We start from the raw sequence: 27,588 nt of genomic DNA on the forward strand, positions 1-27,588 counted from the left end.
GATATCCTGGGTTATCTGTAAGGCCTACATGTTTTTACGGCTCATAGGCTATTTAATCCTGGGTTACAGCATTAACGTCCTTATTTGCATATTTAAGGTCAACAGCACTGATTGGACAAATCCAGCGACCTGTTTTAAATCTTCTTCATCTGCAAAATTGTAGCCAACCACATCTGATAAAAACAGCAGAAAGAGTCTCTAAAAAAAAAAAAAAAAAATGGAGAAAAAAAGAGTAGCTATCTTCATCACTCCATTTACCGCGTTGAATAGGTGCGTTTACATGCAAGATTTTTTAACAGATTATTAATAATATTATGCTTAATATTGCGACACTGTGTAGTAGGCCTAGGCTATTATACCATAGGCTATGTATGAAATTGTGTGCCTTTAATCTGAAAAGGTCAGAATCTGCTTAAGCAAACAAACAAACAAACAAACAAACAAATAATAGTAATAATTTTGCCTATTTACTGTAAAAAAAAAAAATATATATATATATTATGACAACATATGTTTTTACATTGCTTTAACTCATCAAAATAACTTAAGCAATTTTCAGCTTTTTTCATAATTTTCAAGATTCAGCTAATTTTAAGTCAGTTTAAAGCAATTTAAGTTGTAAAGACTTAAACATCCAAGTTGACTGTACTTAATTTAAGGCAGCATTTTTATTTATTTATTTTTTTACAGTGTTCTTGCTTTGTGTTTATAAAATGTGATTTTTTTTTTAAATAAATAATATGTGCTGATGTGCATTCATTGTCCGACATTTTCCTCAGATATGGAGACTTTAAACACAGCGGGAAAGTTGCTGCTACTGGCCTACAAACTTCATGAATATTTAATGAGGTAAGACTGGTTGTCTGTTGCTAGGATACACTGTATTTAGAGTTAACCGCGACAAAAGCGATGCGAAACCTGCTCTGAAGCAGAATTTCACAACCCATGGTTAAAAACATTGCTACTCCAATTAAAAAAATTACTTGACTCTTTACCTGGCGTTTAAGTAGACTATGAAAGTTGTATCATATAGGCTACAATAACCTATTATTGTAAGACCCTTTTGAATCCAAGCATTGTTTGTTTACACAGTGTTTTGTCTACAAGCATTATTTATTCTACCAATGAATTGCACTGCAGTACAGACTAAACGCTATCAGCTCCACTGAATACCTGTCCAGCATTAAAAAAAAAAAAAAAAGCACATGGATCGTGTGTAATAAGACTACATTTCCCATGCTACACCGCGCTCGCGTCGTTCCGCTGCTGTCAGTTCGCCGATGCGAGAATCGCCCAGCAGCATCTCAACCGAGCAGCAGCGCAAACATGCACTGAAACACGCATCTTAGGACATTTCCACCCTCTTTCGGTTTGCCATGAGGGCGTGTGATGGGAATAACGGGGATGTTCGCACCGGATTACGTCTCTTTATTTTGAGAGAAATGCGGATTGTTTTGCGCTCGAGGTTTTAACGCAGAAAAAAAGATATACAAAAATGAAGAAGCAATTCAATCGGATGCGACAGCTCGCCAACCAGACTGTTGGCAGGTGAGAGCTATGATCTTAAATACGATCATTTTACTGCGTGACGGAAGTTTTTTTTTATCACTATCATTTATTTACAGAAACGAATGGGAAACCATTCTTAGCTGCAGTAGCTTCCTATTCACATAGGCTATATTTTCCCATTCAAACTTTCAGTGTTTCTTAATATAAAGCAAAATGCATATTTAAACACACAAATGCTGGTCTGAGCCATCACTACTGCTAATAGCGTCATCTTGATTGCGCAATGCATCTGTAAATAGCTTTATTCATTATCATACCCATGCGTTATTATAAAGGCATAGCTAATTAAAGGTTGTGCATCCGTGCCTTGTGCGTAACGGGTTCACTGCAGAGGCAGTTCTTCCAGCAAAAAAAAAAAATGCTTCTCGGAGGTTCCCCATGGCACTGACACAACACCCCCCTCATGCACGAGCCTCCCGGATGCATTTCCATCAAACGCAGCTTTATGTAGCACTGCTGTATCAGCACAGGTTGATTTGAATGAGGAGAATGACATGTCTCCAGTGCCAGCTGATGCAGTGGATGGATGCGGATGAGTGGGGAAATGTGAAAGGCGCAATGTTTTCATTGCACACTGATCTCTGAGAGAGAGAGAGAGAAAAAAAGAAGAAAAAAAAGGAGGAGTTGGGTGCAGTACATCAGCAAGATCTGTCAGTGATGGAGAAGGTCATCGTTGCTTCAGAATGCATAGCTTTGAATTTCCCTGCACACAGAACTTATAATGCAGCATGCATTGCGGATTGCAAAAAATAAGTTTGTTTTAGAAAGGTTGCTGCCTTGCTGTCCTGTTTACGCTGGAGTGGGTGTGCGACGCTTGACCTTTCGCTCCCCCCTCTCTTCTCACCTGATAAGGAGGGCTTGTCGTGCACAAGGCGTTGCATGGGGCCAGAAGGTGTGCATCGCTATCAGGCAGCTCCTTGCTGGGTGGTTATGCCAACGTGATGTTGTGGGTCATCATTTCAGATGCATTCTCACTGGGTGGGCTAGTAGGGTCGGTTCTCTTTTACCGCCTCTGGCTGGCATCAGCAGGCCAGTGGAAAATGGCAAGCCCAGCTCCCCAAAACCATTTCCAGCTTTGCTCAGGGCGTCCGATTTTGTGTGTGTGTGTATTTGTGCGTAAGCTCTGCATTAGTATTCCCTACCTTTCCTTGGTAATGTCCAGGGAACTGTGGCAGCGGCCCACGGTGGCATTCTGTCTGTATAGCTGTGCGGTAATGAGAAACAACATGTTTCCTGAACAACACAGTGTCCTGACTCATTAATAATATGTTCCAGGGCCGGAAAGGGCATGTTGGACTGATGTTTGCTTTGGAAAATAAATTTGCATGTTCCTGTCAGGAGTACAGAGTCGCATCTCCCCATATCAGCTGGGAGTGACACTTAGAAACCGTGTTCATGACCTTGACAGTCTTACAGAGGTAATGCAGTGCAAGAGATGTCCGATGTCTTTTGTTACGTCACTGACATATGTTAGCCATTATCAACACCATTTTACTTTTGCTTGCTACTTAAACAAATTAAAGTCAGCATGAGATCAAAGTAGACTTTATTTTATTCATTTGTGTTACTGATCTCACTGTGAACGATTTATGCATGCATAAATATATTTGAATCATTTATAATGTTATATCTTATTCTTCCTGTGATGACTGTCTTCGCTCCGCTGACGTGCATTCAGATCTCCCTTCATTTCATCATGCAATGCTTACTTTTTTATGCGCATGGAAAGAGACGCTAAAATGAAAAGTAGAATAAAATAGTAGAATAGAGTAGTAAAATAAAAAAAACGCTCAATTGAGGCGAAGGAAAAACACATTTACGGAATAAATCCTCAACAATGGATGTGATTGGATAACTGGACTAACCAGTGGACCAATCGCATCGCAGCATCTCAAATGTTGGTTTGATCGTTCTGAAATGCCTGAGCCAGAGTCTGTCATCAGAAAGATTTGGTTTATTTCCCTCACAGAAGCGTCTCACACGATTGCACTCACAAACAACAGCATCCAAATAACAGACAACATGTCAGTGTTTATTGCATTTCATCTCTCATATATGATGTAGCAATAAAGAGCCACAATGGCTTCTCCGATTGCAGCAAAACACATGGAAACGCTACTTTATTCTCAATTGTTTTATGCGCATGGCACGGATTTTTGAAGCATTTGAGCCATTTTGATGTATTTCAGAGTGAAATGATTTGATTATTTTCTGTTTTTATTCGGAACTTGATGAAGGTAAACTTAAAATATACAATTATTTATTAACTTATGAATGATATGTCTCCCATTATTTAACACTTGAGTTAAAAAGTAAAACCAACATTATAAACAGTACGGTTTAAAAGTTTAGGCTAAGTATTTTTATTTATTTTTGATTAAATGAATGATGATAATTTTAATCTTTTAATTTAATAAGGACACATTACATTAATCAAAAGTTAAATAATCCAGAAAAAAATATTATATTGATTTTTGATATTTTTTCCACAATATTTTATCCAGTCTTTTGAGCTGCAAATTAGTAATGATGCTGAAAATTCAGCTTTAACATCACAGGAACATTATTCAAATAGAAAACTGGGTAACACTTTTATTTTAATGTTACGTAGTTATGTTACTACATGTATTTACTATAGTAATAACAGTAAATTATGCATTACAAGTAACTAACCCTATAAATGAACCCTAACTGTAACTGAATAAGTGTAGTTAATTAATATTACTCAGTACTTATTTGAGTAAGTACAATGTAACTACGTCACCTTAAAATAAAGTGTAACCAAAAACAGTTATTTAAATAAGTAATCATATTTCACAATATTACTTTTTTTTTTTCTCTATTTTTAAATCAGCCTTGGTGAACAAGAAACGTCTTTCAAAACATTAAACTAATCTTACCGATCTGCAACTTTTAAACAGAATTATTGTAATTCAGACCAAATTCTGTTTGGACGAGTCATGCTTGAAGCCATTGCAACAAAATATATTTATCACACTGTACTGTGATACTGTCATACTGCAATAATGCGCATCCCTTTATGTATTTGACATTTTGTCCAGATGCTTTTATAGCTGTGTCACCCACCCTCCCTACTGTTTTAATTTGTCATCATTTGTAAATCACATTTCCTCTCGCCCTCTTTGAATGAGAACGACTACCCGCTGCTCTGTGTGTGTATTTGTGTTTGTCTAGCTCAGGGGCCAGTATTTGTGAACCTTCTCTGTGTTCTCATTCAAACTATATTTATAGTCTTCTCATTCATGTTTTTGTGGCTGTGAGTGTTTGTGGGGGTTTTTGGTGGGGTTGTGCACCATGCCTCTAGTGTTTTCTCTCTCGGGAAGTATGGCAGCCTCCCTCTTCCTTCAGATTGCCAGCTTGGTTTTACTGGGAACAGTACGTCGGAAGTGCTTATGGAGCTGTGTGTGTTTTTCGCCGTCAGCAGAGAGATTGGGAACAGTGTGTATGTTGATTAATGGCCCCGCGTTACAAACGTGCCCACACAACAGTTAGTGCCCACATGTTGCAGGGGAATACTTTTATGTATAACTGGGTGAATCTGATCTTTTTCGAAGTCATGAAGTGGACATGAAGTTTTAGACCACTGGCCTCTGACCTGGCTTCATTGGTTAAACTGCACTTAGCAGGGATGGTGTCCAGAGCTTCTATGATTGATGGCAAGTGGTTTGCAAAAGGTTTAACTGCAGTTATGCGTGCATCCCACCTGGTCTCGGACAAGCGTTGAAGGGAGCAGTCTTTTAAGGATTGCCCTCCGCTCTGGACTTGCACTAAAGAGATTGTATAAGCGGTTCAAACAGCCCAAAAATGCTTGTACACCAACAAGATTCAGAGGTCATGATTCAGAGGTCTACTCTGCACTGATTGCTCAGATGGCCCAGTCTGTTGTGATTGTTCTACTCTACTCAGACTAAACCATTTTTAGGGAGGGGAGAGGAGAACTTTACTCCTCTTTAGGGGAGAGGAGTATTTACAGAACAAGGGCCTGTATTTTGTGGGGCCTCTATAATTGTCATAATCTTTCACTCCATTAGGAACAGCCCTGCTAGTGCTCATCTTTTACATTTAAACAGCTATATCACTCACTACATGGAAGGTGTTTAAAAACTTTAAACTAGGCACTTTAAACTAGTGGTCAAACGATATATATCTCCAATATTTCAATGTCGCATTCTTTTTTTAAATAACGGCATCAGCTGATATGTTTTTTCTCTTCTGCTGGTAAGTGTCATAAGTGGGACTTTTATTTTGACAGTGCTGAGACTGTACATGCACAGGAGCTCCCATTCTCCGTCTTCATATGTTTATTGTATTTGTGCAACAATTCTAATAATTGCAATAATTCAAATAATACTTTTAATAATTTTCTAATAATTGCAAACACTATCGGTGATATCTTCGAAAATCCATATCAGTCGACATATAGTTTAAACCAGGCAATCAAACAGGGCTCTCCTGTAGCATACAGAAAATTATCAGATTAAAACTAGGACTTTTATTGTGTTTTAGCTTGTTGATTTTGCTGATTTGTCATTTTCCAGCTTAATATGATTAATGCTCCAAATGTACTTGATTTAAATGTTATTATAATATTAATTAAGATATAACTTTACCACTAAAACCATAATCAGTAGAAAAAGCGTATCATTATTGAATTTAATTTAATTTAATTTAAAACTAAAGCCAGACTATGGTCTATATAGTCTCCAATATATCGCACATCCCTGTTGTCCAATGGTTTAGTTTATGTATTGTTTCTCTGACATTATCATTCTTTGCCTTGTAAACAATGTGATGCCTCCCTTTAAAGGATAGCCTGCTAGAAAATGCTTTAAAGTTTCGCCAGTTCTAAAACTTCTCCTAAAACAGGCAGGGTCAGTGTGTGCCAGCCTGGGACAGAAGCTGAGCCTTTAGCCCCGCTACTGTAGCTCTATCATTAGCCTAGCCTATATTTGATGTAAGTCAGAGGGACAGTTTCTTTTTTCAGACATCATGGCGACCATTCGTCTATCTGCAGTGGCCTAGTTTTAAATTAGATGGGATACGCTTCTATAAGGAAGTTCTCCTTCCTTCTCTTCTCTCCCCCAGTGTCTCTGGGGCCGTGCAGGTGTGCAGTGTCAGCAGCAATGAGACTAAACTCATGCCAGTGCTGCTGGTGTGTGTTCACTGGTTAGTGGCAGTCAGTTTCTGCAGTGGGTTCACACACAGAGAGAGAGAGTAGATGACCGATATGAGTTTTTCAGTGGCAATCGAGTACAATAGTGACCACCCTCTTTTTTAAGGTGGCCTGGAAGTAAGTCAGTAAGGGGTTTGAGACCTTTAAAGGTGATATAGGATGCCCCTTTTCACAATAGGTAATATAAATCTATGATATCCCCAGAATGTGTCTGTGAAATTTCAGCTCAAAATACCCCCCAGATAATTTATTATAGCTTGTCAAATTTGCCCCTTTTTGGGTGTGATCAAAAACGCGCCGTTTTTGTGTGTGTCCCTTTAAATGCAATTGAGCTGCTACTCCGCACCCCCATTCGTTCGGATACACCAGGAATAACAAAACACGTGAGTAATCTCACTCATCCAAAATCTCAGAAATAACCAGTAGCGGAGTGCACCCTTACAGAGAGACTCAGAAAGAGGTTGTAACTTTTAGACACACCTGGACTGAATGGTTAGTGGTTACATTTATGTAGTTGTTGTGGAGTTACATTGATTCATGTTTAACTTTTACACAAGTTGACACAGTTCCCTGAGGTCTTTACAAGACAGACTTTTAATAGCTGTGACGTCAAATAGTACTGGTTACACTGTTTTGTCGCTTGCGAAAACCAAATGGCGGCGCCGTGGGTGGAAACTTGCAGATTAAGGGGCGGTAATATTATAATAAGATCCCCTTCTGACGTAGAAATCTGATCAGCTTCTTTTTTAACATGCTTGCAGAGAAAGGCTTACCAAAACGAAGTTACTGGGTTGTCACTTTTCACGTTTTCTGGGTTGGTAGATGCACCGAGGACCCGATTGTTGCACTTAAACACAGAAAAAGTCAGATTTTCATGATATGTCCCCTTTAAATTGAACTTTGAACCAAATTAACCTTCTGGATGAATGTTGTGTTGAAATCATAAAGCAACTTTGAAGTGTAATTGGATAAATACAGCACATCAAGATTCTTTCCACGGATTCCAGAACATTCCGGAACAGAACATATTAGCTGAGACCTCTAGCGTCAGGTCCTTGTAGCCACCAAACAGACACTCTTCCCCCTTTTTTTCTCTCTCTCACTCACTGCTCTTGTTCCAAAGCCCAGGCCTTTTGAAATAATACACGTTGCTGCGCAGTAATAGATGTCTGTAGCAATTAAGGGCAGGCGGCCCCTCTCTAATGCACGGTCCAATTACCCCAACAAATCCACTGTTTGGAATGGACAGTCCTCTTTTGCACTCATTGTCTCTGTCAATCTGTCTCGCCCCTCTGCCTGGCTCAGAAAGCACACACTCTCAAGCCGGAATACATTACCGCTGAGTTGGCACACAGGCTTCTCATGACGTCCCTCTGACCACAAGCAAGCATTTGCAGTCGCAAATCGAACCCAGATTGACTAGGGTTACTGAGCAGGGACTGTTGACTGTTCAATCGCCCTATTGCTCTTGTACAGGGGTTTTCAGACTTTCTGATGCCCCCAAATATGATGATCCCCAATGTGAGAGACCCTCTTCCTAAAATATCAAGCCAACTTTATAGTATAAATGTATTTTTATGCATTTTTGTGTTTTATTTGTCAATATTATAATATAATTTGATTACTCCTGTTTCCAACCTCTGTTTTGCCCGTAGAATTAAGCTGTATGTTACATTTTAGCATACAGTTGTTATTTCTTTTTACACTATTTTTCTTTAATTTCCTATCCAAGCAGAACTCTAAAGACGTACCTGCACATACAGTTCACTGCAGTTTCCAGATGAAATGAACACTAGTGGCAGTAAAACACCAACAAATGTTATTCCTTTTCAACAAATTATGAGGGGCAGATTATCAGTTATTATCATAAAAACTTATTTTCACGCGGTTCCTTGTACAACGCTTTTTACCATAGTGTATGATTTGTAAACTAGAACATCTTGATGTTTGCATGACATAACCAGCTCCATATGGATGGCTTTTCTGAAATAGTAAACTTACTCAGTTGGATACGAGTCCCATGAAGCATGATAAAAAGACCTGAATGGCATGGTTGCTTTAACAAATGCATTTTATCTCATGTTTCCTTTTGTTAACTCTATCGGTTATGTTTAGGGTACAGTTTAGTGTGGGTGGTATGTTATTTCCAAACGCCATATATAGAGCATTAACCTTTTATCACCACTCACCATACATTTCATTTCCAAACTGCAGCGAAACAACAACGTTGGCAGATTCTCATGCATCTGTTGCGGATGAAATTAAACAAGCTTTTAGCACAACTCACTGGACATTTCACTTTGAAAGTGTCGCTAAACATGCAAGATGCAATGTATTATTATTTTGCAGAAATGTCGCCACATGCATGTTTTACCATTGAGCCAGTGTGGTTCAGTTCAGATTTTTAGCCTAATTTCAGCTAGACATAGTTTATGAAACCATATTTTTATGTTATTATAATCTGAGATTGAAGTCTTTACCCCATTCACGGAATACAAAAGATTCAGTGTATCATCAACAGCATAGGTGGGCAAAGCTTTGCAATTAAGCTTGCATAACAAGTGATTCACATGATCGAAGGTTCTCTGTTTGGATTTGGCAGCTACAACAACAAGATGTCGTTCCTAAAGCTCCAGGTAGAAGATCCAGATTTGATCTGGAATGTCAAACCAACTTTGATTTGCCAGTTTAAGATTGATCAGTGCCGCTTTTAAACGTAAAGATGCGTTCCTGACGCTCAAACAACGGAGCATGACCATAACAACGGCAACGGTTAATTTTTTTATAGAAAGATTTTTAAAAAATACGGGAGAAATACAGGAAAATATTTAAACGGGATGATAGCGGGATAGCAAGGTAAAATACGGGAGAATCTTTTCTCAGAATTCTTTTCTTACGAATCAAACTTTTCTGTTGTCATGAAAATCTGTAGCACTTCTCTTGTTTTCATGACTTTGCACAAGAATCAACTTTGTGCATCTACTTTGAACATTTTGAACTTGATTCATTTTTTCTCGGGAGATGAGCTGTTCGGTGAGACCCAGATAGCAGATGACATCTGGCCCAGTTGTGGCCCACATCTCCCATATTCTTCTGGCCCACATACCACATGGAATGACGGCGATGCCTCAACCTGACTGTGTCTGGCAATAGCATACATATCCGGGCCTCATCTGGGCCAACTATGGCACGTATGGCTCAGTTCTGGCAGCGGCAAAGGTCACATGGGCCACATCTGGGCCACACACAGCAAGCCACAACTCCCACTAAAACCGGCTTGATGTGTGTGGGGCAGATACGACCCATATGACCTTTGCCGCTGCCAGACCTGAGCTATATGTGCCATAGTTGGCCCAGATGAGGCCCTGATATATGCTATCTGGGGATCATTCAGTTCTTGAGGCCTAACAAGGCTTTCTCGGTCAGGATTTCTTGCTTGATTGGACGTTTGGTTGAATCAGGGATATGTCATTACTGTTCAAGACTCTGCAGGACTTTTCTTACCTGCATTTAGCAGCGCTCATTATTTGACTGACTCATCCATTTCTCATTCGCCCATTTGGAGCTCTTACCGAGCATATGATTTGGATAACTGCTAAATTGCCGCCTTCCGGTAGCTAACTGTTCTCGATGGCTTCAGGATCATGCAGGCCACTCTGGGGGGCTTTGTTTTTTTTTTTGTTGGTGATGAAATTGTTCAGAAGGTTCCAGACCTCATTCATAAACCTTAGTGTAGTTTGCATGCCTCAAGTCGCATATTTGTTTTGCATCGCAAGAAATTTAGAGGAGCAAAAAAAAAAAAAAGCTTTTTAAAACTTAAAGCACGACATGTTCTGTGCACAATTTCTTTGGATAATCTGAACATGCACAAGCATTTGGTAACAACTTGGCTCCCCAAAGTGACATTGAATGGTATTTTAAAATGCCTTTTTAAATTATTCAAGTTCTTATATGCATAAAACATGGCCATGTTTCTCAATGAGCAGTAGAAGGAAAAAGCAAAAAGAAAGAAACTTCTCACTGCAAAGTCGAGGTATTGCCTTCTCATAGATGTAAAAGCTTGAAAGCTGTTCTTTTTGCTGGTCTTTGCTGGAGTTTCCAATAAAAGATAGATTGCTGAGTTGGAGCGGCCGTCAGTTCAGCTGTTTCAGAACATTATACAGTTACTGAAATTGAAAATGATTCAACCGTACAGCTGCTGACTGATTAGTGCTGGCAATACAAAAAGATTTAATCAACTTACAATTACAAACATTTAACCAAGTGCTAGCAGGTGAAGCTGAGTCACAAAACTGCATTTGGCCAACTACAACTGCACCTGAAGCCCTTTACCAGCACTATCATACTATGAAATAAAATATCGGAATCATAGGTTGACCCTATCAGCTACTTTCATTGGGTTTAATTCTTTATCAGAACTTGAGATATAGGGTCAGTATTGTTATTGTTAATTAAAGCTATTTCAAATTGTTTTTGTTAATTTAAATAAAGATGAAAAACTTTAATTAAATACTGTAATTACCATAATTACAAGATGTCAACACGTCACGTTCTACTAGGAGCTGTTCACGTCCTTTCACTCCGAATTATGCGTTTCTATGTCAACACTATAAATGCCAATATGAATCTGCAGCGGTCAGGTTGTACAGATGGCCAGAACTCTCCGAAAATTACCAGTTTACAAATTGTAATTATGAGTTGTACTAGGACGTGAATGCTTTTTACAAACCGTAATCTCGTAATTATGGTAATAATGATATGGCGTGAAAGCACCTAGAAACTTAAAAAAAGCAAAAAAGAAATTTGCAACTTACTGAAAATAAGTTAAACTGAAGTACTGTAAGTACTACTTTAATTACTAAAACTGAAATAGAAGCTAAATAGAAGATAGATAGATAGATAGATAGATAGATAGATAGATAGATAGATAGATAGATAGATAGATAGATAGATAGATAGATAGATAGATAGATAGATAGATAGATAACCTAAATTACTTTAAACTAAAATGAAAAAATTACTGAAATCAAATTGTGCTCAAAGGTACTATTTCAGTATGAACTCAAATATTCCTAATCATATATATATATCCACACTTATTTTAAATAGCTCTATATGTCTCTATAATATTTACTTATTCAACCTTTCTTTTTTCATCTGAAGGTTTACCATATGTATAATTTGATAATAAATTAGTCTGTTTCCTCCTGGATTGGATGCTCCATTTTGTTTGTTCCTCAGGCTAAATTCCCTGTCTAGATCTGTATTCGTCTCATGGTCATTGTCCATTTTTTTTTTTTTTTCTTTTTTTTTTTCAGAACTTTGTTTTGGCTGTTAATGATATAGGAATCTCACATTTGGTTGCCTAGTAACCATGCATCTCGGTTTTCAAAGCCTGTTCATCTACAGCATGCTGCCTACTTGATATTGATAATTACATCCTGTTATTGCAGGAAGGTGAAAAGACAAAGCAGAGCCCAAATGTACCCTACAGAGATATACTGTAATTAAATGGTTGCATATTATTTTTAGGGAAGGTAATTTGTGGAATATGCAGCATAGCTTTAAAATCAAACTTTAGGCATGGTTTCACAGATAGGGCTTCGATTAAGCTAGGATTAAGCCTTAGTTTAATTAGGACATTTAAGTAGCTTTTATAAACATGCCTTAGAAAAAAAAACATTGATTTATTGATTTATTATATAATATATATAATATTATTTAGTCATCCATGCATGTTTCATAAAAAAATGACCTCGAAATTTTTAATAAAAGTGCCATAACTCGATCCTTCCATTAAAATGTCAGTCTTCTCTCTACTGACGTATGCTGGACTTCTCCAATCATTTAGCCCAATTTAAACCCTGTGCCTTTCTTATAATCACCTGCTCTCATTCAATCTGCCTCCATCCAATCAACAAACGGTGGATAGAAACAAGTCTCTGCACTACTTTCTTTTTCTTTCCTTTATTCCGTTTCACTAGGATGTATCTTACAATAGGTAAGAAAAGATCTGATGCTACTTTCATTGCGACTTATATCGATATATGGTTTCTTGGATATACCAATGAGAGTAAACAAAGTTCTCATTTGTGTTCAATCTTGTTCAATCTCAAATGGTGTCACAATTTTTCAAGGTACAATATGATTTCAGTATATTCAATATTGTTTATCAGATTCTTCTACATTTAAATGCTATGCTATATTACTACCCTAATATATTATATAGCTCTGTATCTCTGTATTTACTTTGTCAGCAATTATCTCATATGTGTCCTAAAGAGTTGTAGGAGAAAAGTTTTAGATAAAGGTGATACTTAAAGGGGTCATGAACTGCATTATTTTATTATTTTATAATGCGGTCTGGGGTGCACTTATAATGTTAGTTTGATTACATCAAAAATGTTCATAATTTAGAAATAAAAGGCATTTTTTCCTACCCTGATTTTAGCCTCTGATTTGAACGCTCTGTTTGAAGGGGCGTGTCTGCTGTGACTTCAGTGGAAACGCCCACTGCTGTGATTGGCTGACATCTTTGAAATAGCCAAGTATTACATGTGGAACTCCCTTGAAAACTTTTTTACTATTTCAGCTCTCAAGGTTAACTTATTGTGAAAAGTGTTGATTGTAGCATTATACAGTATTTATGTCTATAGCATAATATTTGGATTGTGGCATGAAAGGTTGTCGTGATGAGCATGTAGCATGTGGTCACAGACATGTTGAGCATGAATGCAGTGATCTCATCATTGCAACTCGATTTCTACACGATTTCCTGACACGGGGCGAGAGGAGGAGCTGGGGATGGAGGAGGGTAATTAGCTCCTGAGAAACACGATAGCTGCTGATAATACTGAAGGAGCTTATATATGTATACGGTGATAGGCGTCGTATTCCTATAGGTAGACGTGGATCAGCTGAGGGTCAGCTGATGCGAGCTTAACTAACGTGACCTGCCAGAACTAACGCTACGCTTGATTTTTGGTGAGCGTCCAGAACTCAGTCACTGAAAAACTTGCGCTGTTTGATTGACAGCTCCAGCGATTGAAAAGGGAGCATGCTTAGATCGCTTTCTATTTATAATTTAATCACAGTTTAAATAACATATTATTTTCATCCTACTAAGAGAAACAATGTGAAGTTGACCGTTTAGTCACTGGTTTGATTTTCTGACACATAGACAAAGAACATATGACTGTACATGAATCATTACATATCAGAAATCACTGGTCACAGATCAGGCATTAGAATTAACACAGTTAATTACATGTTGTTGACATTGTTAAAAATAAATAACCACATTGCATTAGGATCCTTTGGAAGGTGATGTTATTTTTAGTCCAGCGTTCTCTCCTCGTCATCTCACTAACATGCCACTATATTACATCAAAATTGCAATGATGAATAGGCGTTGATCTTTTTCTGCAGAGGCAGGTCTTTCAAATATCTATGACGTTATAAATAGGCACATTCCAAAATGAGTCGTTCTTTGGGCTTGGTCTGAGTAAAAGCTGTTTTTGGACTAACAACTTACAGGATATTCTTATAGTATGATGTCCTCTTATATGTCAAAAGCTTAAGGACATTTAGAATTTATTATGCCCTTTAACATAAGTCTTGATTTTGTTTTTGCTGTCTACTAGAATATGTTTTCATGCTCGAATGATCAAAAACACATTATTTTCCCCATATTTGACATTGTTGCAGCACCTCTCTTCCCAGTCTGTCAGTAACACTCTGTTTAGTTCAAGTCTATGAAGCTCCTCCTTCTGAATAGCACAATGTGCTCTGATTGGTCAGCTGGATCAGTGTGTTGTGATTGGTCGTGTGACACGCCCCTTACCATAACCGTGAGTTTCAACACTACTAACTAACTCAACCAGGACCCGCCCCTTTATTTTGCTTATGCCTTGGGCAGAAATTATTTCAATGAGGGAAATTGTGACGTGCTCGTTCCCGGAAAGAAAACATAAGAGTTTCAGGGAGTTCAGAAACAGTGCGCACTGATATACAGAATAACTCGCTTTCCAGTGACTTTGTGCTTTGTAATTTTGCAGACCTTTTTCATGCTCAAACAGCAGCATTACACACTAAAGAAAGTTGAAAATGTAAAAAAGCATAATAGGACCCCTTTTAAAACACAACTTAGAACTCCATTAAATCTCCTCAGCTGTGAAAGAGTATCGTCTGAGCAAAAACTTTTGCACATCATTTGATGGGTTTTGCATTTGATGGTGTACCTTCAGGTCAGACATCTGGGCATATGTAATGTGCTGCAGGGAAAGGAAGGTTTAGCTATTTTTATAAATCAGATTTTACACTCCCTGAATGAATGATGTTTCAGAATGTGTGTGTTCCTTGCAGTTATTCTTGCATATTTAACAGAGTGGTGACCTAGTTCACTGCACGTCCCTCAGTAAGTGGGTTTCTCTGTTTTACTCGCCTCGTGTCATTCCCCGGCTTTCGTTCTTATCATCTCAGGGTAGCGCTTATGTGTCTCGCTGCATTTTTAGGCAGAACTTTTCATAAATATACTCTGTACAGAGAGACTCTAAAAGCAGGTCTCGCATGAAGAAAATGCAGTTCACCGCCAACGCTCCAGGCCTCCTCCTGCTCGCTCTCTCTTTCTCTCCGTTTCCCAGTTATTAAAATGTAGCATCTCTTGTGTGAGAGGGAGAGTGGGCGGCACAGTGGGAGAGGAGTGTATTACTCTCTCTAGATCAGATATACTCATCTTAGGTGCAGAGTGAGGAGGAGGAGGAGGAGGAGGAGGAGGAGGAAGAGTTTGAGCTGCCAGTTTCCTCTGCACCATTTTTCATGGCTGTGCTGGAAGGTAAAAAGTCAGCCTGGTCGAATATGGACGAATCGCAAGTGTGACCCCACATCATCTCATATTCTGTTATGGGGCTGAACCGTCTTAAGGCTAAAATCCAAAAATCGCCTCTGGGGTTAAACCCAGGAGCTTTGAGGCGCTTGTTAAAGGGGACATCTCATGGAAAATCTGATTTTCTTTGCTCTTTTGAAATATAACAGTTTGATGTAGTGTGTAGATGTCCTCTGACATTCAAAATGCAAAGCTCCGTCCTCACAGATCTTTTATGGAAAATAAGCCACAAAAACCGGGATAGTATTGCCTTGACAACCATGAGCATGTGAACATACAGTATGACCGCCCACGTTCACATATCAGTGTCTATTCAGTAGCCTATTCAGCATCTTGGCCTGGCATGATGAACAACAGTGTGACTGTCAGTAAGCAGAGATTAGCCAATCATAATAGAGCTAATTTGCTTTGAAGCCTTAAAGGTACATGAGCAAAAACGTGGTTTATTTTAAAGGGTCATTTTCTCTTTCGAAAGGATTGCTTTGAATCATGTGAATACCTTTTCTTACCTTCAACGTCTAACACTATAACAAATTAGAATTATAGTGCAGGCTGTGAAGGACCAAACACATATGAATAATATGCCTTTTCATTCTATTTATTACAAACAAATCACATTGAAGTCTCTTTGTTGAACATCTTCAGATTAAACATTTTGTTGGCTGCTATTACTAATAGCCATCATCTTTTCTGACCGTAAGTCAATGAGTTATCTGTAAATTACAACGATGGTCGCAGACACTGAGGTGTATCTTTTAGCTGAGGGGTTGTGATATGACCGAGTAATGATGTCTGAATGGGTGACTTTTTTACTTTGTAATTAATTATTAGCCTGTGTATTTGTACTAGTTTAAACCTTTCAGGGATGTGTTTTCCAAAAGCATTGTTAGCCAGCTATTGTCGCAAGTTCCATTGTTACCAACTAGTTCTAATATATATATATATATATATATATAATCACGATTAATCGCATCTAACAAAGTTTGTGTTTATATAATATGTACATACACACACACACACACACACACACACACACACACAAATATATATATATATATATATATAGAGGTATAATAGAGCAAACAACCGAAACAATTTTTTATGTAGCTACTGATTCAGTTTACTTAGAAGGCTTTTGAAAAAAAGGGAAAATTGTGTCATTATTAATCATTAAACACTACCGTTCAAAGTCAGTGAGGTTTTTTGAAAGAAGTCTCTTATGTTTACTCAGGCTGCATTAATTTGATCAAAATACAGGAATATTGCGAAATATTATTACAATTTTGAATAACAATTTTCTATGTTCATATATTGTAAAATGTAATTTATTCGTGTGATCAAAGCTGAATTTTCAGCATCATTACTCCAGTCTTCAGTGTCACATGATCCTTCAGAAATCATTCTAATATGATGATTTGATGCACAAGAAACATTTATTATTATTATCAATGTTGAAAACAGTTGTGCCTAATATTTTTGTGGAAACTGTGATACATTTTATTTCAGGATTATTTGATGAATAGAAAGTTCAAAAGACCAGCATATATTTGATATAGAAAACCTTTGTAACATTAGAAATGACTTTTCTGTCACTTATTGCTGAATTATGTACAATTTTTTTATTCTATAGAAAAACTAACATTAATCATAGTTTGAAATGATATGGGAGAGTAAATTAAGTGTACCTTTAAGGCTTTAGATTCAGGCATCTTAATTCTGTCAGTGCATGATAAGTAAGTACAGAAAGATGGTGACAGATGTCAGTGTCAAACTGCTTTTACATCACTTCTAAATGGGTTTCTTCCCACACGATTACTTAGCACAGACCCCTCTCTCTATCCACTTCTTATAAAGTTGATGTAGGCCACTTCATACAGTATTTACAAATAAAATACAAATAGTCGCACATACAAACTACGTCCTTCCTTCCACATCCTGTCTATGTTTGAGGTCAGTAAGACCACAGTGTTTGGGTTTATATCCCGTCTGCCCAAAATGCAACTGTGCAGTTGGCTCTTGACGTGATAGGCAGTTCAAATGCATGTCAGAAATCCCAGGAGGAAACTCCTCCCTCTGAAAACAAACAGCGTAGAGGAGCTCGTCTCTTTAAAGATCCATACTGATACAGAGCCCTGGCTTTGATCTTACTTCTGAGAACAATGCCCTCTGGCCTGAGTGGCACCGGGGCTGTGGGAGCCACTGAAGTGTCCGCTTAAACATATGCTCCTGTCATCTCGCCCGCTCTCTGAGGCTCGTCTTCTGTCCGACTACCTGTCGGGCTCAAATGGCTCTCTGAAGCAGTGTAGTCAACCAATGAAGGCTTCAACTGGATGGATGTGTCTTCCTGCTGGACTTGGGTATCGGTCTCTCGCAGCCTAAACAGCACTGGTTTCCAAATGCAAAGGAAAAACGCGAGTGTTTGTGAAAGTTAAACTCTGTCATATGAACAAATTCAAATTCAAAAGTCAATATGAATGACCTATTTACTTTCTTAATGCCCGTTTCTGGTTACACCGTGGCATGTGACAATATGTAGCCTACGGTATACGTACACTATTGATCAAAAGTTTGGGGTCAGTACGATTTTTTAAAAGAAAATAACAATTGGATTAATCGAAGATCCATTTAATTGATCAAAAGTGACATTTATGATGTTACAAAAGATTTCTATTTTAATTGGTTTCCACAAAAATATTAAGCAGCACAACTCTTTTCAACATTGGCAATGCCTTGTTGATGCCAGAGGTCAGAGGAGAATGATCAGACTGATTTAAGCTGGATGAAAGGCAACAGTAACTCAAATATCCACTTGTTACAACTGACGTCTGCAGGAGAGCATCTCTGAAGGATCAACATGTCGAACCTTGAAGCAGATGAACTACAGAAGCAGAAGACACACACCACTCCTGTCAGATGAGAACTGGAAACTGAGGCTCAACAAAATCAGACAATAGAAGATTGGAAAAATGTTGTCTGGTCTGATGAGTCTGGATTTATGCTGAGACATTCAGATTGTAGGATCAGAATTTGGCATAATCAACATGAAAGCATGCATCCGTCCTGTCTTGAATCAAAGGGTCAGGCTGCTACTGGTGTAATGGTGTGTTAGACATTTTCTTGGCACACTTTTGGCCTTTAGTACCAATTGAGCATCATTTAAACGCCACAGCCTACCTGAGTATTGTTGCTGACCACGTCCATCCCTTTATGACCACAGTGTATCATCTTCTGATGGCCACTTCCAGCAGGATAACTCTCCATGTCACAAAGCTCAAATCATCTCTTGGTTTCTTGAACATGACAGTGAGTTCACTAAACTCAATGGCCTCCACAGTCACCAGTTCTCAATCCAATAAAGCAGCTTTGGGATGTGAAGGAATGGGAGATTCGCATCATGGATGAGCAGATGATAAATCTGCAGCAACTGTGCGATGATATCATGTCAATATGGACCAAAACCTCTGAGGAATATTTCCAGCACATTGTTGAATCTATGCCATGAATAATTAAGGCAGTTCTGAAGGCAAAGGGTCCAACCCTGTACTAGCAAGGTGTACATAAAGTGGCTGGTGAAATAAACTACGAAACGAAGCAGTAGTGCTGCACATAACATAATACTACAACATCTTAAACTGTCCCAGGCCTGGTCATCTCTCCTTCAACTGTCATCACTCCTGCTTTTATTCTAAAATAAGATACTTAAAAACTAGATTTAAAAGTGTATTTCTAATTTTAAATGGCCGTCAATGGAGAACGCATTTCTTTTCCGTCAAAGGCTCCAGCAGAGAGTTCTGCAGTGTGTAGGGACCTTTCCTCGAGGGCTGTTTGCACACATGCAGGATGACAGATGCTCTGCTTTCTGCATCATGTTGCATGTAGATCATGCAGAGGATATATCAGGATGAAGATGAGAAAAAATGTTGCCGAATGCAAGTAAACAGAATTTTTGGCGTTGTGTACACACCTGTTAATTTCCATATTTGCTATTTTGGTCCAGGCAAATAAAATGATCTTTTGCTCACAGTCTTTTAACATGACTTTCTTATTTTCTCTGTATTCATATAGAACATCCTTAAAGTCCCCCTGTGGTGAAAATCAAGCTTTTAATGTTGTTTATATGTCTATGTGGTGTTTTTAATATGCTCTAAGACAAACCATTCAAACACCATTGCTGACTATTTTCGGCAGTCTCAAAAACGTGAAATCTCTGGTGTTTCTGACATCACAAACTACCTTGTAACCAATCAGGGCTGCGTTTCCCAAAAGCATCGTAAGCCTAAGTAGATCGTAAAAACGATCGTACGACTGATCTTAATATTACGGTCTGTTTCCCAAAAACATCGTAACTTAAGTAGCACTTGAAAATCATCGTAGATCTACGAGTGCTCTGGAGTAATCGTAAATCCCGAAGTGCGTCGTAAGAAGACAGAGTTATGAGGTCACCTGCAGGACAACCGGCAGATTACACCTTTAACTTTATTCAAATGCAATGTGATTATAATATAAGGTTTTGATTGTACTTTGTTGTACCCTTTATTACTTTATTATTATTATTATTATTTGTTAAATGAATGTATAAATAAAATAATTAAAAAGGTCAGAAAACAAAACAAAAAATAGAAATAATTTAATCTAATAATTTTAATAAAAATGAAATGAATGAACAAAAAATAAATAAAAGATGTGATATGCTTCAAAGACTGGGAAAAAAAGGAAAAAATCTGACAATGACTTGCTGATATGCACGAAAACCAGCCATGTATTGGGCATTTCTTGGTTGGCCATCATGTGGTCCCATGCCATCTTTGTCCTCCTAGTCCTCCACCACCTCTTCATCTTATTCCTCCCTGTTAAGCAAGGACACTCTCATATGCCCTGACAACAACTACAAACATTCTCAAACTGCTGAGGTGTTGTGGCTGCAGTCTGGACAACAGAAGATGGAGGCTGAGGCCTGGGAGGGTTGTTTGGAGGACTAGGAGATGGTAGGTGCTGGGAGATGGCAGATGAAACTGATGAAGGACCTGACTCAGGCTGTCAATACCACCACAAATGCCATCTGAAGCACTTGTGCCAAGCATTGACAAGGCCTTTTCCTCCTCTGCTGTGAGAAGGGAGGACTCATTGGGCACCACCTGTTTTATTAAATGTTGTCCTCTGCAGTGCCCTTTTCCTTTTAGCAAGGCTGGCAAAGTCCTGCCACTTCTTCCTGATCTTCTAATGCCACTAGTTGCAGTCAGTTTTCTAGCAAAATCCCAGATTTTCAGGTTTTGTTTATTTGTATGACTTCCCTTAAACCTGCTGAAAATAATGTTTGTATAGCTCTAAAATGACATTAATCTCCTCCTATTTCTTAGATTTTTTTGGTTCAGCCATTTTGTTGGTGTAGGTTTGCTGGTAAACACTTGTAGGTTTGTGCTTTTGTGGATTATTGGCCTCGTAGAAAATGCATATCAGTTGAAAACAATTAGTTTAAACATTTCAAAATACAAGCGTGTGCTACAATTACGAGCCATTCTACAAGGTGACATTTCAGCACTTGACAAATGGACAGCGACTCTTAAGTAGCACGTAGAACGCGTTCTCGCGCGTTCATGTTAAGTGCATTTTTGGGAAACGCGCGTGGAATTGCGGCGAGCGTTCGTAACCTTGCACGTAGAGAACGCTCTTAAGAGCTAAGATACATCGTTATTGGGAAACCCGGCCCAGGTCAATGTGTAATCGTCAACGAGTGGATCTCTGAGCTGGTGTGAGTGAGTGGAGGCGGGGCTAATTTACATATTCATAGAACCGCGTATATTAAATGAGGCAAGGGTGACAGGGTGATACATTCAAGCTAAGGCATGAAGAATTTTTTTTAAAGGATTTTTTTTTTTTTTATATATGTAATTTTGGTGATCAAAGATGAGTTTTAAAGGATAAAAATATTGACTACAGGGGGACTTTAATGACTTAATATTAAGAGGAACTCCTTTTACTGAGCCCTGTTTTGTACCCTATTCTTCGAAAGTGCCGAACAGTCTTCAAACTGTTGTAGGCCTGACAAAGTGCTTGAAATAAGATGGAGGAAGAAGTGGAGCCAAGGAACAGATGGCAAAAACAATCCCTCCACCACAGGGCTGTTGGCATCAGATAAGAGCCCTGATAGCAGCACTATTCTTCTCTGCAGTGATAAAGTCTCATTCTGTCTTTAAATAAAAGCAGTAGAATGGCTATTATGCGGATCGGCCCGACAGCGGCGTGGCTCTGCTCGAGTCACAATAGCAGGAAGAGGTTTTGCAGACGGGACAGGAAGTGGGAAGGAGAAAGGCTGAGCCTGTGTGGCTGCTGTCTTGACTGTTCGGAGGTCTGTGATCAGGGCGCTCCGTACACACATTGTTCCTGCGGTCCCCTTGGTGTCAGGCACCACCCCGCTCACACAGGAAGCCACGGGACAGGCTGAGTTCGGAAATCTTTGGCTGGGAGTAGACCGAGCTCATATAGACCTGAATGGCAGTGATTTCATTCACTCAGTTTTCCGGGAATTAGAAGGATGGTCATGCATTGATGTGAGTTAGAGGACTACTTGTCTGTACCTCTGCCCTATATATATATAGGGCACAGAACTGCCCGACGCGAAGCGGATTCTTGCAAATTCTTGCGGATTCTCACAAATATTGCTCCATTTTAACATTATTAAAAATACAAAATGAGTGACTGAAACAATATTTGTTTGTTCACACCGAGTTTCCTTTTCCATTTATTTTCATGATCTGAGGTGAATTATCCATTGTCTCTCCCAGTATGGCTATAAATTTAATGCAAGATGACATTGAAACTCACATTGAATTCTTTTAACGTTAAATAAAGCACATAGTAAGTATCTGAGATTATTATTGCCATACTTTGGATGTTGTTGTTCAAGCCGCGACGGCGCAAGAAATAGAACAAATTTATTTCTAAAATATAATCCCTTGTCGCTCATTACACTGTAAAAAAACGGCAGCTGTGGTTGCCAGAAATTTACTGTAAAAATTACAGTAGCAGCATTTTAGGATTTACAGACTTAACTTAAATTTACAGTAAAAAAAAATGTATTTAATAATCTGATATAATGTTAATTTACCAACGTATTGAAGCACTAATATCTGTTTTGTACCGTTGTAATACACTGACAACCATCAATCACAGAGGTGATGAATCACATGATAATTCAAAGCTCATCACAAGCAGCTTTTCCACAAACCTAGAAAAATAATACGAGCACAGTGTCATTCACACAAACACTAAACACCACCATGGTAACACACATGACATTTTTAAAATGCAATAAACATTAATTTAACAACATAACATAAAATGTAACATAAAACCCTAATTTGCATAACTGATTAGAAAAAACTAAGAAACACTATGAAGAAACGTAGTTATTTCAACAAAAATACATCAAATGTGAAGTGTCACGCAGGGAATTGTGGGAATGTCAATTTACTGGTTTTCAATGTAAATTATAGCCTGGCTAACGTCAGACCAAGTCTCATTGAGACTTGGTCTGGGAACTACGTGCGCATTTTCTCGTATTTGAGGCGTGGTTTACGAATGCCCAGAGCCGTTTATTGGGCGCTATGAATGTCTATCAAATGCGCCTGTATGTAGCTCATAGCCAATCGCTTCAATTATACCAGATGACGTATGTAGAGTGACAGAAATTCGACGAGGAAAAAGACGATGGGTCAAAGATTTATTTGTACACGATGGCGTTTAGCGAATATTACCGTTTGTGCAAGATAAACATGAGGGTAGAAGGTAACGTCGAGTCTGATAAACAAACTGCTTCGGTGTCGTCATCATCTTGCTGCTCCCTCCCCGTTCTGTGATTGGTTCCCTTTTTCAGGGGAAAAATTGTCCCATGGTGTCCAGACTGCCATAGCAGCGTGAATAGAATCGCGCTGCGAGCAAGGCAGTATGGGGAAACCCAGGCTATGTAAATTATACAATGACCAAAAATTGTGAATTTAACAGTATTTTACTGTAAAATTACATTAAATGTACGGTAGATCTATCACAGTTATTAACCGTATATAGTACGGAAACGTTCTGTTAACCAATTAACAGTTTTTCACCGTAGCATTTTTACAGTCTTTTACTGTTAAAATCACGATAATTTTTTTACAGGACAAAATTTGGATTAAAGGCCCGTTCACACCAAGGTTGATAACTATATGTCCACCCCACTAGAACAATAACGGTGAAAATGGGAAATATCAATGCAGTGCATTGCAACCTAAAAAAAGAAACATCTCTGCAAGGTGTTTGCAAACTAATTGCTGCATCTGAGAGTTCTGCTGCTGCCCGCGAGTCATTTTGAAGAGTGAGTGGAGGAGAGTTTGGATGTGCGTGGGACAATCTCCCCGGTCAGTGCCTCAGCTCTGGCCCGGCCCCAGCAGGCCGGCTCTCTCAGAGCACTAGGCCATTCACATGCATCATCTGTTCTCCTCTGCCAGGCCGCTTGTTTGTTTTTTCTTTGCCTTGGGAAATTTGCAGAGTAGGAGAGCAGTTCAGCTTGAAGCATCTGTTTTTTTTATCAATAGACCTGAAAAAGGAGGATACTGCTGCCCAAAAGCATGTTCAAATTCAAAACTGAATTGTTAAAAGACACGTAAGGAATTATAATAATTTAAATAACTGCAGGCTATTTATGATTGGCATGCGGTGTAGCATCTTGGCTCATTAATATAATATGTTTGCTCGCAGGTGTGAGTATTGGCTATTTTAAAATGGCTATAATTGTGACTCATCTAATCAGAGTCAGAACTGTTTATTTTATAACATAATTTTTCTCATACAGACTGAATTAGAAGAGTCGTTGCAGAGAAAGTTCTACAATTTTGTGAAAGATTATGAAAACAAACAAATTTTTTTTTCTCTGATGAATCATGCACAATAAGACTAGGGACATTTATATGGAAAGTCAATAGGGTCTGTTTCATGTCGTCTTCAAAGAGAACAGACAGACTGAGTGATGAGTCACCAACAGAAGGAAAACCAGCATTCTGATGTTAAGGGCAAAAATCCCTCGAAATTGACAAATGTTGTTTAGGAGGATGTTATATTTTAATTATTAATTGCTGCTAAAATAGGGGCTAAAATAAAGGGCTTCAGATTTTGAAAAGTCGTGTATGCGTCAAAGAATTACAAAAAAAAGCTCCAATTTGAAGGTATAGGATTAAATATGCCTTAAACCTTCATAAAACAGGAGTGTATTAGTTATCTAATCAATTAAAATATAATTGAATTAAAAATGTAATAATTAAATAATTACAAATTTATTACATTTTAATCATTATTTAAATAAAATATGAAGTAATTGTAATTATATATTTATTAATTACAAATAATTTAATTCAAATGTTCCAGCATGCCCAAGTCGCAACATGGTCACTGCTAATTTTGCAGTCTGGAAAATAATTGACAAATAAATCTTGAAATTTTGAGACTTTTTCTCATTTAGGGTCATGCCTAAAAAAAATTATATTACGATTATGTAATTTATAAATTGTGGTGATTTGTATTGAATCCATTTAGGGTCAATTTGTCTCCCCTCCTTAAAAATCATAGATTCTGAACACAATTCAGGGGTTTAAATAATTCACACAGCAGATCCCAAACTACTCCAAATGGTGTTCAATGTGTAGCAATAGTGTTTCCTTTAGTGTAATTTATTATTTATTGTCAGGCTGGGGTGAACATACTGTAAGTAATAAGTTTTACCCTTGAAGCTCTACAGGAAGGTTTTAGAACTGCAGACCTCTAAATGTGCATTTTCAGGTGTAGGAATATTACAAGAAAGGTCGTTCAGAGATACACTTACCCAAGCGTGCTTGCGGTTTGTGAAGGATATATACTTGTATGCCAATTATAACAGTGATTTGTTTGCTTTTTTCATTGCATTTGTATTGCATTTTCCCACCTTGTAAATTCTTGAAAATTGCAACACTGTTCTAAAATTGCCTCTTTCTTTTAAAGTGCCACTGTGATATTTTAAAGGTTCCTAATTTTGTTTTGGAGGTATCCTATACAATAGATTTACATGCATCTAAAATAAAATAAAAACACCTTAATTTTCTCATAATAGGCTATACATTGCACATCACCTCATTTCTCAGAGCGTCTGAAAACGATTCATTCGAAGATTCAGGGTGTTTTCACACCTCATTTGTTTTGTTCCGAAACAGGGACTTAATTTGTTACAATGTTGCATTTTCTTCTTGGTTCGGTTCGCTTTCACAAGGCAACCTTTCAAAGCGCACCAAAATATGTTCACGCAAGTCACATGCGAGTACAACTGTCCTCTTATTGGTCAGTGTTTCCTCCGCGTCATCCATCAAGATGATTGACAAGTTCACTCCATGAGCTTATTGTGGCTTTATTTGTAACTGTCGAGACACCCGCAAACACTATATTAAAGTGGACGTCATTCTCGCTGTTATATTATAGGCTACTACTGTATACTACATTTGTATTAATACTGCAGCAAATTCGAACGTGCTGTCTCCCAGCGCTTTCTAGAGGTTAACAGTGTCAAGACACACGCAAACACTATACGAATGTTATAATGCAGCTAGAGCAGGAATCAAGGCTTTATCGGGACAGCATTTTCACACGGAGAAGCGTAATTAGGCTACACAACATTTTAAGATAAAGAGGTGCTCTTTTGATTGCTGTCTTCACATATGCCTTGCCTAAATGGTCAGATAGCCCAGTCTGTTATGATTGGTCTACTTTGCTCTGATTGGTCAGATGGCTAACTCTGCTCTGATTGGTCAGATGACCCAGTGTGTTGTGATTTGTCTGCTCTGCTCTGATTGGTCTGATGGTCCAGTCTGTTGTGATTGGTCAACTCTGCTCTGATTAGTCAGATGGTCCAGTCTGTTGTGATTGTTCTGCTCTGCTCTGATTGGTCAGATGGCTAACTCTGCTCTGATTGGTCAGATGGCCCAGTCTGTTGTGATTGGTCTACTCTGCTCTGATTGGTCAGTTGACCCAGTCTATTGTGATTGGTCAACTCTGCTCTGATTAGTCAGATGGTCCAGTCTGTTGTGATTGGTCTGCTCTGCTCTGATTGGTCAGATGGCTAACTCTGCTCTGATTGGTCAGATGTCCCAGTCTGTTGTAATTGGTCAACTATGCTCTGATTAGTCAGATGGCCCAGTCTGTTGTGATTGGTCTACCGTTAACAGCGCATGTCGGAAACAAAATGCCTATTACCATATCTGAATTTGAGCGCCGGATCCCCCAATGGCGTCAGTTTTTCCGTATCAATTCCAGTGTGAGTCCTCATCCTTTTGAAGTGCACGCAAAAAGGATTTGCTTTCGCAGTGTTGAAAACTGTGTAATCTCGACATGTTGACAACACAAAACAAACTCTTCCAGGCCTCAGCAACATCAGTGTTTGATGGTCAAAATAGACATTGTTCCTGGGCAGCTAGTGAAGACCATATAGGCTGGCATTATGCACATTTTTTTTTACACTGTAGGTATAACTTGAAGTGAAACTGGAATTACTGACGACTCATTTCAGCTGTTCAGAATCGTTTCTGTCTTTTAGGAGACAATAGCTTTATTTGTCATGCAAACTTTGCAGACCCTTTACATTCATAGACAGCTATATTACACACTGAATGAAAGGTAATATTCGGAAAAGCATAATAGGGGCGCTTTAAACACATGCTGCTGACTTTACCTTAGATATAAAATGCTCCTCTCAGTACATCAAGACCCTCTTTTACACTAACAAATCACTGTCGTCGTGGATGGGAAGGATATGTGCTGTGTCTATTTTCATTCACCGGCATTTGCTGCCATGGCAACCTGCTCTTCTGTATGTATGTGAGCGCCATATGGGTCATGCTGCTTATCTGAGGCTCAGCAGAAAGAGAACCTGCTCTGCATCCTCGCTGTG

General features: G+C 38.4%; 1 protein-coding gene across 4 annotated transcripts in view; it reads left to right on the forward strand.

Annotated features, from left to right (window-relative positions):
* The first annotated feature begins 1,298 nt into the window (after window positions 1-1,298).
* The window catches only part of arhgap44a (Rho GTPase activating protein 44a), a 54,649-nt gene continuing 28,359 nt past the window's right edge, over window positions 1,299-27,588 (forward strand). For all 4 annotated transcript variants that reach the window (XM_084419572.1, XM_084419574.1, XM_084419575.1 and 1 more), the window contains exon 1: window positions 1,299-1,548. In XM_084419572.1, coding sequence (XP_084275698.1) covers window positions 1,496-1,548 — 53 coding nt within the window. In that variant the 5' untranslated portion in view covers window positions 1,299-1,495. The remainder of the gene's footprint in view (window positions 1,549-27,588) is intronic.

This window comes from Rutilus rutilus, assembly GCF_951802725.1.
Source record: "Rutilus rutilus genome assembly, chromosome: 1".
In the NCBI taxonomy this organism is placed as follows: Eukaryota; Metazoa; Chordata; class Actinopteri; order Cypriniformes; family Leuciscidae; genus Rutilus; species Rutilus rutilus.